Source organism: Trematomus bernacchii, unplaced genomic scaffold (assembly GCF_902827165.1).
Source record: "Trematomus bernacchii unplaced genomic scaffold, fTreBer1.1, whole genome shotgun sequence".
Classification (NCBI taxonomy): Eukaryota; Metazoa; Chordata; class Actinopteri; order Perciformes; family Nototheniidae; genus Trematomus; species Trematomus bernacchii.
In genome coordinates this window covers 12,855,314-12,870,906 of record NW_022987727.1, presented here as the reverse complement: position 1 = coordinate 12,870,906, position 15,593 = coordinate 12,855,314, and the positions used below count along the sequence as shown (strand labels likewise).

Below are 15,593 nucleotides of genomic sequence, written 5' to 3'. Positions count from 1 at the left end.
TCATGAAAAAACACTGAAACTTGTTTATTTTTGGTTCATTTATAGTTGCGAGTGTGTCTGGGCTCCTGAACCAGCCTCTCCTGTCTCCCTCCTTCTCCTCTTTGAGGCAGCAGCAAAGACTAGTTTTAGCTCTCAACAAGTTTTAAAAGTGTATCTTGCCTTTTTTCACCTAGTTAACTTTTTTATTTTTTATTCATGCATATTTTACTAATCACTACCCCCTCAAATGGAAATATGTGTTTACATAAATGGTGACCAAACCGTTTGAGACCCACTGAGAACTTAGACTAAGTTAACTATCTAAACACTCAGAGTCCTTTACCTCACCTGAGCTGAGGTTATCCCGAGCTTGAATGACACAGAGGGTGTTTCTCAATCGCGAGTAAAGCTGCTTCAGAGCCACTATTTCAAGCATACTACGTCATCGAGTGCCGCCGAAGTACTGTTCCAATCTCCAGCATACTTGGAAATCTACCGAGCCCGGCGTACTCCGTTTGGAGAAATATCGAGGCTGCACATGAGTAGACTCCGCGGTCTTAAAATCCCCACAATGCTTTGCGCACGGACCAATTTTCCCAAATCTGTGGCGGAAGATGTAAGGCGGGGCCTCTCATATGACGCACACCTGCACACTTGCTAGCGTGTTCCACTCTTCGTTTTCCGAATGCCAGGAAGTATTCTTGACTCGCTTCTGAAGCAAGATGCTCGGCAGACATGTGCTACCAAGCAAGCGTACTCGCGATTGAGAAACACCCACAGAGACCAATCGAGGGCTTTGATTTATGATCTGTATGACAGTGGCCATGTCGGCAGGCCACATCATGTAGACAGCCAGTCACCCCGTGTGAGGCAGGCCACTTAACAGGCCATCGGGAAACCCCCCGGTCCTCCCGATGGCCAGTCCGGGACTGGGTACAGGAGGCGTAGAGCGAGGGATCATTGTCCACAAGTTAATCGATCGCAGATGGCGTCGTGGTCACGGACAGAAAAAAACAAAATGGGTTGCGAAATATACTTGGGCGGCCGTTAATATACCTGGGCGGCCCGCCCAAGTAAAGTCTATGTGTGGGAAACCCTGAGGCTGTAAACAGACCATGTTTAGCAGAAAATATGTCTAATCTATTGATACATATACAACATGTTCCATGTTGGTGTACAACATAAAGAATATTGTTGTGCCACAATGGCTCTAGTATCACATAGTGACTCGTGTGTGGCTGGATCACAGTTAGGCTGAGAACAGGGGAAGGCCAACAGTGTGGCTTCAAAGATAGCGCCACACACAGACCAGGTTTCTTATCACTAGGTCATGCTCTCGCCATCCAAGAGGAAGAGACAGGGGAGCGATGGAAGAAGATGAGACAGAAAAGAGAGATGGAGGGAGAGAAAATGTCAAACTGTCTGGCCTCTTCTCGGCAATCCCGTCCCGATGTCTGTCCGAGAAATTAATCTTCTGTCATCTTTAGATGGGAATCTCACACAGATCTGTCTCCACCCACACCTTCCTCGCCCTCATCGTCGCCTCTTTCAGTCAAATTCATTCTCCATCTTTTTTTCTATTCTTCCTTTTTAAATCCATATTTACAGTATCTGTGTGTGCAGTTTTTCTTATCTTCCTTTCTTTTCGGGTCTTTCTCTCTCTGTTGAAGGCATTATCCTGACCACACACACACACACACACACACACACACACACACACACACACACACACACACACACACACACACACACACACACACACACACACACACACACACACACACACACACACACACACACACACACACCACACACACACACACACACACACACACACACACACACACACACACACACACACACACCCACACCACACACACACACACACACACACACACACACACACACACACACACACACACACACACACACACACACACACACACACACACACACACACACACACACACACACACACACACACACACACACACACACACACACACTTTTTTTCTGGTCTCTTCTTCCCTCATGGCTTTGGATGTGAGACTGTGTGGAACTGCTCATCTTATCTACCATTGAAAAACGACCTTTCCATCAAACATCTAAACATCTATAATGACATTAGCATTTAGAGTTGGTGATAAAGAAAACAATGAATTCGGGGTGGGTTTGCACTGGAGTCTGTGGTTCTTAGAAAGAAGACAATTCCAACATTGGTTAGATTAGGCCCATACAAAGGCGTATTAGGGTGTTGGGAAATAACTATCATTTCCAAGATTAAAGTTGTACATTTCCAAAACTAAACGTGAATATTCTCTGCATTAAAAGTGCAACATTTTAAATATTGGCTTTGGTCATTAAGTCATACATTGGTAAGAAAAATCTCTATTTATTTTTGTGCCTCTACTCTGTGACATGTTTACATGCTTTAATGTTCAAAACGTGCTTTATTTTTCTCGCGCGAGTGTAATGTAGTTATTTCATTATGTTATGACCTGAAACCATCCCAAAAACCGTTGGACCACTCGTTGACTAAACAGGCAACTACTGGCAGGTTGACTAGAAAAATCTTAGGGCAGCCCTAGTCTTTGTGTCTCTCCCCTTCCTTCTTTTTCTTAAACATTTAAGTTCCTCTGCCACAGTGATGCATCAGCTGCAGTTTGTCATGTGGGTTCATCCGTCCAACAAGATTTCTGATATAACACACAGAGAGAAGGACGGTGAGTGAGAGGATGGGAGGAAAGGGAGAGGTGCCTACGTGTTTCTCTCCTTCGATCCTCTTGTCTGCCTGTTGAACTGCCTCCAGGTACTTGAAATGCATCTCCATCAGCCGATCAACCTGGACAATAATGAAACAGAGGCCGACAGTGAGAGAAAGCAACAGGATAATAAGAAGAATATAAGGGGAAAGGAGAACATGTGGGAAATAGATCAAAATGAGATTTGGAGGAGAAGAAAATATCAGGATATAAGACAAATGTTATCTTATCATGATTTAACACATAATAATACATATGCATGGTGAAGCTATATTTTAGCCTTGTTTAAATGACTCATTTTCATTACATCTTTAACTAACTTTCAAAGTTTGCTGAAAAAATATTGGACTGCTACAGGCTTATAAAGTGGAAAACAAAGTCAATATACATTTTTACATAAATGTGTTGTATGAACAAATTAGTATTAACACTTTAAAACTCCCCACATAATGGGGGAAGGGACTCTGCTGTCCCTTTCTGCGTGTCTACCCTATAACTGCCCCAAAAGAAATCCTTTAAAAAGAAAAAAGAAAATGTCCACATAAAATATTTAAATAACGGAGGAATCTGAAGAGTACAAATTATATTCTCAAATGGCTGAGTTGTAGAAGACATCCACGTTCGAAATGCACTAAAGGCATCTACATGAAAAAGTGATGTGCTTATTAAAATGGCCTTGAGCAACACACTGGATATGAGAATTTGTTATGCTTTATGAGGGGAATTGTTGCAGTAACAGAACAAAAACTGCAGCAGAGGTGTCAGGCTTGATGTTTCAATCTACTTTCTCGAGTTCTGTAATACGAGGCAGAACTTTGTATCAGTCCCTGTGACCTGAAGGTGTTTAACCCGCCGTTCTCACCGGTTAAAAATAAGACTAGAGTGATACAAACCCAGATATAAATCAAGTTAAAGCATGTGCTATCTAGCACTGAAGGGAACAGCATCATTTTAGGGATGCGTGTGGCGCAGTGGGTTAATGCGCTGATCTTCGCATCAGAGTATAGCAAGTTCGAGTCCCACTGCAGTCAGCATGTCGTTGTGTCCCTGAGCAAGACACTTCACCCCAAATTGCTCCTGTGGGGATTGCCCACAGTATTGAGTATGTAAGTCGCTTTGGATAAAAGCGTCTAACAAGTAACATGTCACTTTAAACGTTTTTACTTTTAGATTTTCTTAAAAGTCCCATGTTTTGGCCATTTCTACTGATCATAATTCCATTGTTGAGGTCTACTAGAATAGATTTACATTGTTCAATGTTCCAAAATCACATTGGTTTTCTCATACAGCATCTCTGTATAGTATGTGTATTCACTCTCTGTCCTACACGGCTTGTTGGAGCTCCTGCCTCCCCCCCCCCCCCCCCCCCCCCCCCTCCCCCTATGAGCCCACTGTGCTCTGATGAGTCAACCACGTTACAGCGGAACATCAGTGTTTATGTGTTACAATGGCGTTTGTTAGCAACCAGAAAATGACACCAGTAATGACAAACGGATGAGAATGCTGCGTGGGGTCTGGGTGCCGTGTTGGCGGGACGTTGCGGGGCTCGCGGCTCCGCCCTTTGAGGCTCGAGGAGCGGACAGTGTGAGCTGGATACTGGTGTCGTTTCCCGGTTGCTGCGTGGGGTCTGCGTGCCATGCCAGCGGGACATTGCGGAGCTCAGCCTGAGCTCTGTAATGTCCCGCTAACATGGCACTTAGTCTATATCCAGCATCGAGGGAAACACAGTGGGAAATCCACCTCACACTGTCCGCTCCAGGAGCCTCGCAGGGCGGACTCCTGAGCTGCTTGGGAGTCCACCCTGGCAGAGGGTGTGCCTATTGTTCTATAGCTGTGTGCCAATTGGTCCAGACTTAGTGACGTCAATAGGCCCCGGAAGAATAAAATGGAAAAAGACAAATCTCCAACGAGGCGTTCTGGGGCAGCATACAGTAGACACGTCTTTTCTGTGTTAGAGTTTTACTCGCTACAGGGTGTACTTTGAGGGTTTGTGACTCTGCAGACCGTTTACATGCAGAAAAAGCTACATAACACACAAGAGGACGGGTAATAACCAGAAAAGCATGACATGGGACCTTTAACCATCAGTTCAGACAATAGCATGTCCTAAACAAATACAATTATTCACATTTAGAGCAATTTATCAATGTTACACTGCCTTTTTAGCAAAACATGTTTAAGCTACTTATAATTAAATATTAAAAAAGAGGCCATATTGTGCTTTTTGAGGTTTTCTCTTCCTGTAAAGTGTCATATAGGTTTTAGTGCATGTAAATGGTATGCAAAGGCTAAAATTCCTTTTTCCCTCCAGACGGAGTTTCTCTCCCACGCACAAGGTAAAGATCAGAAAGAGACATCATAAAGCCAACATCAATTAAAGGTTTAAGGTCAACATTTCTTCTAGACAGTGGCCCAGCTACATATGTAACCAAACCAACAATTGTCGACACATTTTGTTTAAATATTTCTGATTAGTTCATCAAATGTTCAAGCAAAGCTACCGCCACTTTAAACCAGCTGTTAAAAGTAGTGTTTTCCAAAATGTAGAAGCTGTTTTGATTCAGGAGGAGTAAGGGCAAGGGCAAAAGAGGAAATTAGCCAGAAGAGGATTCAAAACCAACCTTCTCGCAGTCGTTCTCTGTAAACTTGTTCAGCAGTCTGCTTCTCTGCTGGGACTTCAGGTTCCTCAGCATGGAGGCGATGATGGAGCAGACGTGTTCTAAGGACAGACAAATGAGAAATAAAGAATATTTAAAATGTTTATAATCACAAAACAGATTTTTCAAATTGCTTAGTTTTATCAAATATTCTTCAAATGGAGATTTCAGCTCAAATTCAAGCATTTTCTTATGTGACCAAAACCAAAAATTGCCTGACTCTCAAAGACTTCATCATATTATCATCAATGCAAGATTGACACAACAAACAAATACGACAATGTGATTGATTCATGTCAGAAATGTCCTTTTTCTTTTTAGGTTTACAGGAGATTGATGGAGATGATGTTGAGATGAGATTACGTTTGAAATAAATATTTTTTCAGGGGGTATTTTCAAATTAAGGCATTATCCTTACCGTAAAAACAGAACTAAATCAAGCTATTTTCATACTATTAAGAGATAGTAAGGACCTGCCACACAGTGTGTAAGCCTTTCATGATAACAGATCAAGGAGCTACTTTGCATTTTTCAGTAAACCCAACATGTGCGTGTGCCTTAACTAAAACATGAACTCTCAGCTCCTTATTCAAAACAGTTAAACAGAGAAAAGAAAAAAAAGACTTCTGAAAAGCTCATTCACAGCCCCCAGAAAGAACAAATCGATTAGCGAATGATCATTTGCAATTACGGAAAGCTAAGCATGGCTACAGAGGGTGCACAGAACAAGAGGAGGAGAAAATGTTAATGAAATTAGAAATCAATTTTCATTTTTTAGGGCAGGCTGGAACATGCGGAACAGTTTCGGCTGTGGCTGAATTACATTTCTCTCTGGGGCCATTTAGCAAAGGGGGGCGGTCTGAAAACATGTTAATTGACTAAATTAGCAAGAAAAACTAGTTATTCCCGTTGAGTGGTCATGTAAACCCAATTCATGTAAGATATGTAATCTCATTCAAAGGCCTTCTTACTCACAGGCTGCAGCTTTAAAATATGTGTCTAAGATATTGAATGAACAATGCACTGTGCACACAGTGGTGGACAGAATATGACATTGTAAAATCTCCAGATATACCGAGTTGGGGAAAAATGTAATTGGACTTTATCAACAAGAGGTCAATATCCACTCTCATCGGGGCTTTGCAGTTGCTAAGCAACAGGAGTAAAGGAATCAATCCCATTTCTGCTTTTTAAAAAGGGGTCGTGTTTGCCGTCAGCTCCCTTTGTGCGCTCCCCTTCTACCCGCAGCGCCCTTACGCACAAAATTCCTTGAAGGCTGAGGAAATTAAAGTCTATAACGCTTGCAAATATTTCAGAATATACACAATATGTATCTTTATTTTAATTGTGATTTGCAGCACAAGAGGCAGGTCATTGCACAGAAACACACAACAAAACAAACTCAAGTTGTGGTCTTTAAAAGAAGGACAAGTAGGAAACATATATTATACTAAGTAAATCTAATGTCTGCTGAAGCTGTTAACCAGAACACTTTGGCTTAAGGTAAAAATAAAAACCACTTGAATTAGATGAAGTAAAAACCCTTTACATGTCTGTAAAAACTGTGAAAGCACTTCACAGTTTTCCTTGCTGACTTAGTGATTCTGGTTGTACACCAGGTAGTTTCTGCCCCAAGGTCCCCTTGTTTTAATGTAGACAACCTTACTTCCTGTATACAATGACAAGGAGGCTAACTGCCATTTCCGAAAGGACGCTACTTTATCAACTTGATCCGAGCGGTAATTGATGTCGCCACCTCCACGCCCTGCCGGGGAGGGTATTGATCGCAGGCTGTGGAATGTTCTTCTCTCCAAAAGACTTTAAAACTAAGCAGCAGCTGCTCCGCTGAGATTCGTGAAGGGCTGGAAGCAGGATAACACAAGGTACAAGATGGAGGACAAGGCTGATAAAAATAGCCTTTAGGAAAGGTGTCCAATCAATACTGCATTTAAATGTTTTGCTTCACACTCTTGAGTATAAAACAAGGAACAAAGAACAAGCAAGGACAATTCTATCATTTACTTTGGAAACAAGCATCATCTACGACAATTTCTTTCAAAAAGTTGCTACCAAACAGTGTTTCCCAATGCGTTGCACTGTTCTGTCACACATTGTCATGCCGTTTAATGCAACAATAATTCAAGTCGGATCTCTATTACTTAATTTCACTCAAATTAGTTCTGGTCGGATTTCATGCTAGGGCTAGTGCTGGTTCACATTTGGCTTAACTTGGGAACCCCGAAAGACCCGTTTTGCTTTTTCACTGACTAGAGCCCCCATTGGCACCACGTCATGACGTCACCGTACACAATGCTGCTTTTTCCAGCAACAGCAGGAAAAATGGTCCCTCACAGTAACAGCAATGGAGGACCGCTTTGGAACTGTGCCGATGTTAAACTCATAGGGAGACAGGATTGAATTCCAAGCTGGACTCCTCAAAGAAATGTGTTGATCTTCTAAAACAACGTTGTACTCATTGTCGTAATCACCATGAACCTTTTGCTCAAGTTACTCCCACCCCAGCTGACTTATCAATCCTTGCTTTTATGGTGCTAGACAGGCAAAGAGCTGGTGCTTTCGTTGAGCCATTTTTTGGGTCCGTGTACCAGAGCCAGGAATTGCAAAAATATCTGGTGCAGGCTCTAAACCAGCCAAGAAACATCCAACGGTAGAAAAGTTCTTTATGCGAGATTTCCTTCTTGTATGGTCTGATGCATTCGCCCATTGTAAACCCCGGTAAAGGTACCACAAAGGCCATGAACGGGACCAGAAGGTATGATCCACATAAGAGCAATCTATAGTTAAGCTAATAGCTACATAGTATTGTTAGATGTGCCCCCTCAAAAAGGAAATGACTAAACCCACCCATTACCTGGAGTTCTCCGTCAACTTTCACGCTAGGGATGTTTGCAATCAAATAGCACTATGCATGTCAAAATGTTTGCGTTTACTCATCCTCCAATAAGAATTCCCTATTTGCCCAAGGAGATGCAATGCACTAAATGCACATGCAAATAACCCTGAGTGGCCAGGATTAATTTATAGATTGGCGACTGTAGGCAGTGCTCTGTAGTCCGAGAACATTAAGTGGTACTTTACCAAGAGACTTGAACTATATGTACCCCTGGGGGAGCATTTAGCCTCCCAGCACCACAGGGTAACCTGTCAGGGGTTATAGAGACTGCATCTAGTGGCTGAAGGAGAGGGACTGAGACCTGACTCTGGATGAGACAGGACACGTAGCAGGACATGGTGTACATATATTTGAGAATAATTTTAGGTAAGACTACTATCCATATAAGGTTGTACAGTTTTAAATGTTTGCCATAAAATAAATTAGGCTTTCCCACTGGTTAAAACGTCACTGCTGTCCATTTTTTATTTTATAATGGTCTTATTAGCCCTTTGTTGACGGTTCTTCGGATGTGGAATTAGAATGAGATTATGAACAGAGATTTGTTTCTCAGGATTCTCACACACATGAGCATTAATGGGTCCTTTTAATGAAAAACACTTAGTGAAACAAGTGTTGAGCAAATCCTGTCCTCAACAGATAAAGGCATTTTTTAACTCCACTCTTTTAATATACATCTAAATATACCGCAGCATATTTCATCAGTGTGAAATTACTGAGATAGCGCATGATCAATCCCCACCAGAGGAAAGACCAAACGTGAAGATGTTAATTAGATGCGTCTTTACACGGGGATCTAAACGCAAATCTCTCCCTCTGAAACACACTAATAATAGGATTACACAGCATGACTCTGACAACACAGATTCCAATCAAACTTGAGTCATGCAAAATGCTCCTGATCTCAATCTGAGCCTGAGGATGTCACTCTCAAATGAGAGCATCATTTGAATTCTCTGCTTTTGTCCGTGATGCAAGTTTCCACTTTAAATCCAGATAACATAGTTTCTCTATTGCAGGCACTTGTCTCGTCTCGTATATTCTGCTATGTAGCCATGCTCTCTAAATCTCCATGTGCTAATATCAGAGGACAGATACTGGGGATAAAGTAATGGGATCATCTTTTATCTTTGTAATGAAACTGCCATCATTTGAATGAGAAAATGTTTTAATAACAGCATCTAATTTACATTTTTGCACACTTCCAACACAACTCCAGTGCCTCGAAATGTGACTTTTCTGTAATACAGTTCTCTTCCTGCGAACATACCTCACTCATTACCTTTTTTAGAGCATTCATTAAAAAATAAGGGTCATGACGAGGGCATTCGCTACACTGGAAGGTGTTTGTGTGCCATTCCAAACATATTAACTACAAAAGCCTCCGCTTCCTGAGCCTCTCCCTCGTGTGCTCTTTCTCTCCGTCAAACAAACACCGACATGCACACGAGGAAACGCTCTCCGGGAGACGGAGCTATGACTTTTGTGCCTCGACATGTAAATTAGTTGTTTACTTCTGCTCCCTCTCACGCTCGCTCGCATCATTAGTCGCCTAAATATAACAACCGGCTGCCACCAGTTTGCATCATACACTCCTCATTCCACTGGTAATGACAGGGTACACACACCAATAAACTGAGAGCAAAAAGAAACAAGGTGAAAGGCAGTGTCGTGACAGGAATATTCATAAGGAAAAATTGTGATTTGAATAAAAAAGAAGAAATTGCGACAATTACAATGTCTCTATGAATGATAATGTCTTTTTGCTAATATTGCTAATATGGCCGAGCAATCGCTGGTCATTTGGGCTGCGTCAATTTCATGGGGATCAATCTATGCACCGAGATGACAGAGAGAACTCTAAGAAAAAGCGGGACGGAGAGGTCTCTACCCCTAATTACTGTTGCTTGAAGCGGCTGATAGTTATTCATCTACAGTGTTATTGTGTTATTCTTGGAGAACCACTTGATTTGCGGCATTTTCAATTAGTAGCCTGAGAAAGAGGTCTCACTCGATGCGCCTCATGTTACGACAGGCATCTCATTACGCCTATAGCTGCTAGACAAACCAATGGAGTCCTGATGTGTATTCCTATACAGGCTGCGTTGATTATGGAAAACTCACTCGCAAATAACATTTGAGCATATTTAATTGTGGGAACTGTTCATTTGTTTGTTGAATATGGGCTAATCTGCGTAATGATTTTCTATACAGCTTTTATTTTAAATTAGTAATAGTGTTTACAGCAGTTTGTTTGTAAGCACAATAACAGACAAGGCCAACATGACTAATTACTCTCAAATACAATTTAAGAGTGGATTTAAATAACGGGTTGTATGCAATACATTTTCCTTTTTTTTTTTTACACCGTTTATAGGACACGTGTGCCGATGTTAAGAAAATAGATACAAATTCGACATGTCTTTTTTGAACATGTTGTTTGTTAAAGCTCATGAACTGACCAAAGGCGGAAAGAATAACCTCCCAACAGGGGAATTACGTACATACAAGGAGCATATGAATGCATCCTTGGCCTGGGCAGAGGTTTGCCCTATACGAGTGCCTTTTAGTTTCAATCTAGAGTTTGAATGCCAAATGACATCCTCCCTAAGATGAATGAATGATTTTGACATGGGCTATGGGGTAATACAATCAAAATAAACATTAACATACGACTTATATCGGACTTCCACAGGAAAAATATGGAAGTTGTCTCCTAGTTCCAACTTTCAAGAAACGATTTCTTGCACTGTTATAAGTGTTATATTACACAATTATTTTGAGAGTCAGAAATGTGTGAGTTTTCAGAAGCAGAATTCTATTTTATTACGCAAAATCTTTGTTGGAAACTGAAGATTTCATGAAGATGTATACAAATTAATATACTGAACAGACACTTTTATACTGATGTTGAGGATTATTATTAAAACAGCTTATAGCCTGGTTTAGTGATTTGCAGGTTAAATGACGCCTCGGACTACACCTTTTAAAAGAGGCCTACTTTTATTTATCTGTTATTTTATGCTATTATTTATGTCTAAATAACAAAACAATGCAAATATAGTTGTGTTATACAAATGTCTTGGACATATTTGTCTCGAATTTAATCGATAGCATATTTTAAAGTGTGTGCAAAAAGCTTGGATGGTTGGCTTTGAAGTATCCTAAACTAATTGTACTATTGAGCATCAAAGCAGAAACCAGCAACAAACAGCAGCACACCAGTTTCCACATCAAATAAATACTCCTTACATCTACTGTGGTTGAGAAATACTCACAAATCTATCGCGACCACACCTGCCAATCCTCACAGGAAAAAGCTTCAGGGTGGATTTACACATCTCTTTTTAAAGCTGCTCTTCTCGGTGTATTTCTCCCTTGCCCTCAGCTTTAAACACACAGGGGGAGCAGCTTGAACTTTTAGGACGGGTTATCTCCACTCCTCTTCCTCCTGCTCCTGCTGCTCGGGGAGGTCAGGGGTTAATTTGTCCAGTCCCCGGGTGAGACGGGACACAATTGAAGACAATTTGTTCTCCTCTGCAGGGCTTGGATGCCCCGCTGGACGAATCAAACTTAATTAGAACAGACAGAAAGAAAGAGGAGGGGCTCCACATTTTGGATGTAGATGATCAAACAGAGAGCAGAGAGATGGACAGGGTTTTATTTCTTTTCTTTTTTCCACGTCCCATCTTCTTCCCTCTCTGCCTCTTGTTTGCGCTTCCCACCTCTCACTCTTAGACAAGCGAGGTCCGAGAGCGCAGACAGGAAAATCAATCAAGATTGGATTGATAGTGTAAACTGACAGGCTGAGAGGCAGCAAAGCGTGATACATGAGCAGATTAGGACAGAGTGTCTGCAGGGAACGGCTGGAACTAGATGGTGCGGAAAACTAGAAGCAGTAGAAATGAACCTGTTGTGATTAGTGCAATCACTTTAATTAGTCAGCAAGCTAAAGATTCTTACTTGACCAATTTAAACAGAAATGTTATATTTGGAGGACGCTTGAGCCCCAGCAATAATCATTTACGCTATTCATACATCAGGAATTATCTTATTATAGTTTCAATAATATGTCACATTGAAACTTTAAATTAATTTTGATGTTATTTTGTGCTTTTCAGGAACAGATCTTCTGGGAAATAAACTGTGATGTAAATGGGTAGTGTACATACCAACAATTTTGACAGGAGTTGGATACAAATAAAATAATAAAGGCAAGAATAAGACAAAACATTTTCACACTTCCCTGAAGTCTTCCCTGTAATGCAACGTTTCAATCTAAAAGACTATATGTCAGAAATAGTCAAATCTGTATTCTGTAGAATGTAAATATATTACTGAAAAAGGATGTTTGCATGACATGACAAGAATGACTTTTATACAGTGTGCAAATCTTTTGTCCAAAATCAAACGTGTTACTTACACATACTGCTTAGAATGATGTGCAAGCTATTGTATAGTTAAGTCATGCATGAAAGCCAACCCAGAAGTTAGCTAAAGGCTGACTAGTGTCTGCATTATGACGTTAAACTTGTTCACTTGTTCGCAAGTGACGTTTTTATGACACATAAAAGCTTCATACATTAACGAGTGGAGTATTTTACAAAGTAGAACAAAACATGAAAATCACTCATTTCAGGCTTCTAAACCCCCCCCCCATGTTCAAAACACCGCTAACTTTGAGGGGAAGAGCAAAAATGCTAACTCATTTCCGGGTTTTAGGACTCGTTCCTGTCCTGAAATTGCATATTTCCCAGATATCAAATATCTTCATTTTTCAACCATTTACAGTTTTTGAACTAGTTTGCGTCCAGATTTGCCTGGGCATGTGGGAAATAAAACAGTTTTTTTTATTGTAGGCATTGAAGCTATTCATCTCAAATATGTCATTTTCGAAAGGAAACTGGTGTTTTTTTCCTTAATGTTTGAAATATAATTTTGCTACTGATGGTGTTTAATTAAAATGGTCACAGTACTGTAAGAGGTCAAGACAGAGTAGCCAGTTGGCAGCTGATTGCAGCGGATTGCAGCCTTCATCAGGAAATTGTGTCTGTTGTTGCCATGTTCTAATTAATGACTGACCTTCATGCTCCTTCTCTGAAGAGACACTTTTCTTCATTTTCTTTGGGGTTTTCATGAAAAGTGGAAAGATGGTTCGCAAGCCAAGGATGTCCACGAATTTATGACAGTTATCGGCTCCCTCTGCTCCAATCATCCCGTGGTCCAGGACCTTCATAGAGCTGCAGCGGGACATTTTCTTTTCTCTGCAGCGAAAGGAAGAAATGTAAAGTTACTTATTGTTTTTCTCTATGTATATAAATAAAACATGCATTTTTGCAATGAAGTGACTACAAAGTAAGGAGAGTTTGTTCAATCTAAATACTAATAAACATTGCAGTGAATTAGGAAGAGCTCTACAATAATAATAAAAACATGTTTTTGCATGAACTCAACTTGCTAAAAATGTAATTCAATTCTGCAGCCTACACACATCTGCAAAACAAAATATAGTTAATTTATATGAATTGGAGTTGGTACAGTAAGCCTATTCAAATCCAGCATGTTGCAGCATGAAATGTCTGAGACGTATTGAGTAAACAAGCATGTTGTAAATGAACAGATGGAAGAAAACCCAAAAATATAATTCCTCTGACCTTGCCTGTCGAGGAAAATAAGAAATATGCAACTTAAAAAGAAGATAGAACAAGCAAAGGGTTCCATGTTATTTCTGAAGACTTGTTTCAAGGTAACAAGGAACAACAGTAAACTAACACAATAGAAAATAATGGATATGTGTTCTGTAAAAACAATGTAATAAAGACATTCATCCGTTTTCTATCATCGAAGCATTGGCACGATAAGTGGGACCAAATGCTCCGTCTACACCCTCCTACTTCACGCCTCCTCTCGGGAAATGTAGCTGTCTGTTACAGTGTCATTTCCTCCATTCCCGCCAATGACAGATGACAGTGTTTATCTCGGAGGAGGGACACATATTTCAGGCAGTTGAGTCTGGTCCTCCAGACAGACACATTATATATGATGGACTGCTGAAGAGGCCAGAGGGGGAGCAAGCAATACACGGTGTGCTTTCTGAAGGGAAACAAGGCAATTGAGCCGGGAGACAGGTGACTTAACTCAACAACGCAGAGTTGTCAACTATGCCGTAGTGGACATCTAGTAGTATGGGTACGAGCCATGGATGTATCAAGAGAACTGGATACAGCATTGGGGGAAGGGTTCATTCCTATGAAAATTGCTTGGTTGCGCATGAAGTCAAAATGTCCGGACTCTATAGAACAATAATGTCAGATCTTCCAGGAATCTTCAGGCAATCTCCATTGGGGCCCATACAGTATGTGCACTGGCCAAGTGACGGCCCTGCCCGCTTTCGATACAAAGAAAGAATCTGTGCCAAGATAAATAGATAGTTTCATCCTGCCTAAAACTTGCTTTGTCATGTTTTGCACGTCATAGAAAGAAAGATCTAAAGTTACGGTTTTCTTGAATTTGACTTGGATAAAGGACAGTAAAAGAAGAGATATGTGGCTTCAGGCCATCCAGAGATAGGACCAAAATCATAAACAATGGGACCCGGTCAGTCCATACAAGAGTACAACTGTGGAAAACACGTCATCATGACTAAATGATGCTTATGAGGTTTTCGTCAATCATCAAAGTAAACAGTTGTAATGTTAAAAGTGGAAGAAGTGAATGTAGATGCTGCATTGAAATGTAAAACACTGACAACCAAGGAAATATCAGTTTAAGTTTAAGCCTGTTACCTGCCACTAGTTCAGCATTGGAGAGAAAGGACATCGATCACCTATTGATTTTAATGTAACCATATATAGACGCTGATCATCGATGTCCAGTGACATTATGTAATTGTTTGCCTGACTGACCATCGTAATTAAGCTCTTTTTAGATCAAACATGTAATTTATTCTCCAGCTAACCAATCAGAGCAGACTGGGCTCTGGTTTCAGACAGAGGGTGAACAGAGGTGCTGCAGCACAGGCAGTATGAGGAAAATAAAGAGCTTTTTGAACATTAAATGAACCATAACATTTCCTTTTTTTATATAAAAAGGTAAAGGAAAGACTGTAATTGATACCATAGTTGTATAAGGCTAATGCTTAATATGTGGTGGAGGTATGAGAAGGTGAAATCCAACACTTAACTATCAATCAATTCCTATGTCCGAGCCAGTATATAGAAAAATTATAGCTCCATCATGAAAAAAAAGCTAATATTGTTCACTGTAAATGAATGCATGAGA

At 40.7% G+C, this 15,593-nt stretch overlaps 1 protein-coding gene across 1 annotated transcript in view; it reads right to left on the bottom strand.

Moving 5' to 3' along the window:
• The window catches only part of ctnnbl1 (catenin, beta like 1), a 56,379-nt gene that overhangs the window by 20,267 nt on the left and 20,519 nt on the right, over positions 1–15,593 (bottom strand). The window contains exons 11-13 of the mRNA XM_034145240.1: positions 13,395–13,576; positions 5,363–5,460; positions 2,741–2,821 (exon numbers count right to left, since the gene is read on the bottom strand). Coding sequence (XP_034001131.1) covers positions 2,741–2,821; positions 5,363–5,460; positions 13,395–13,576 — 361 coding nt within the window. The remainder of the gene's footprint in view (positions 1–2,740; positions 2,822–5,362; positions 5,461–13,394; positions 13,577–15,593) is intronic.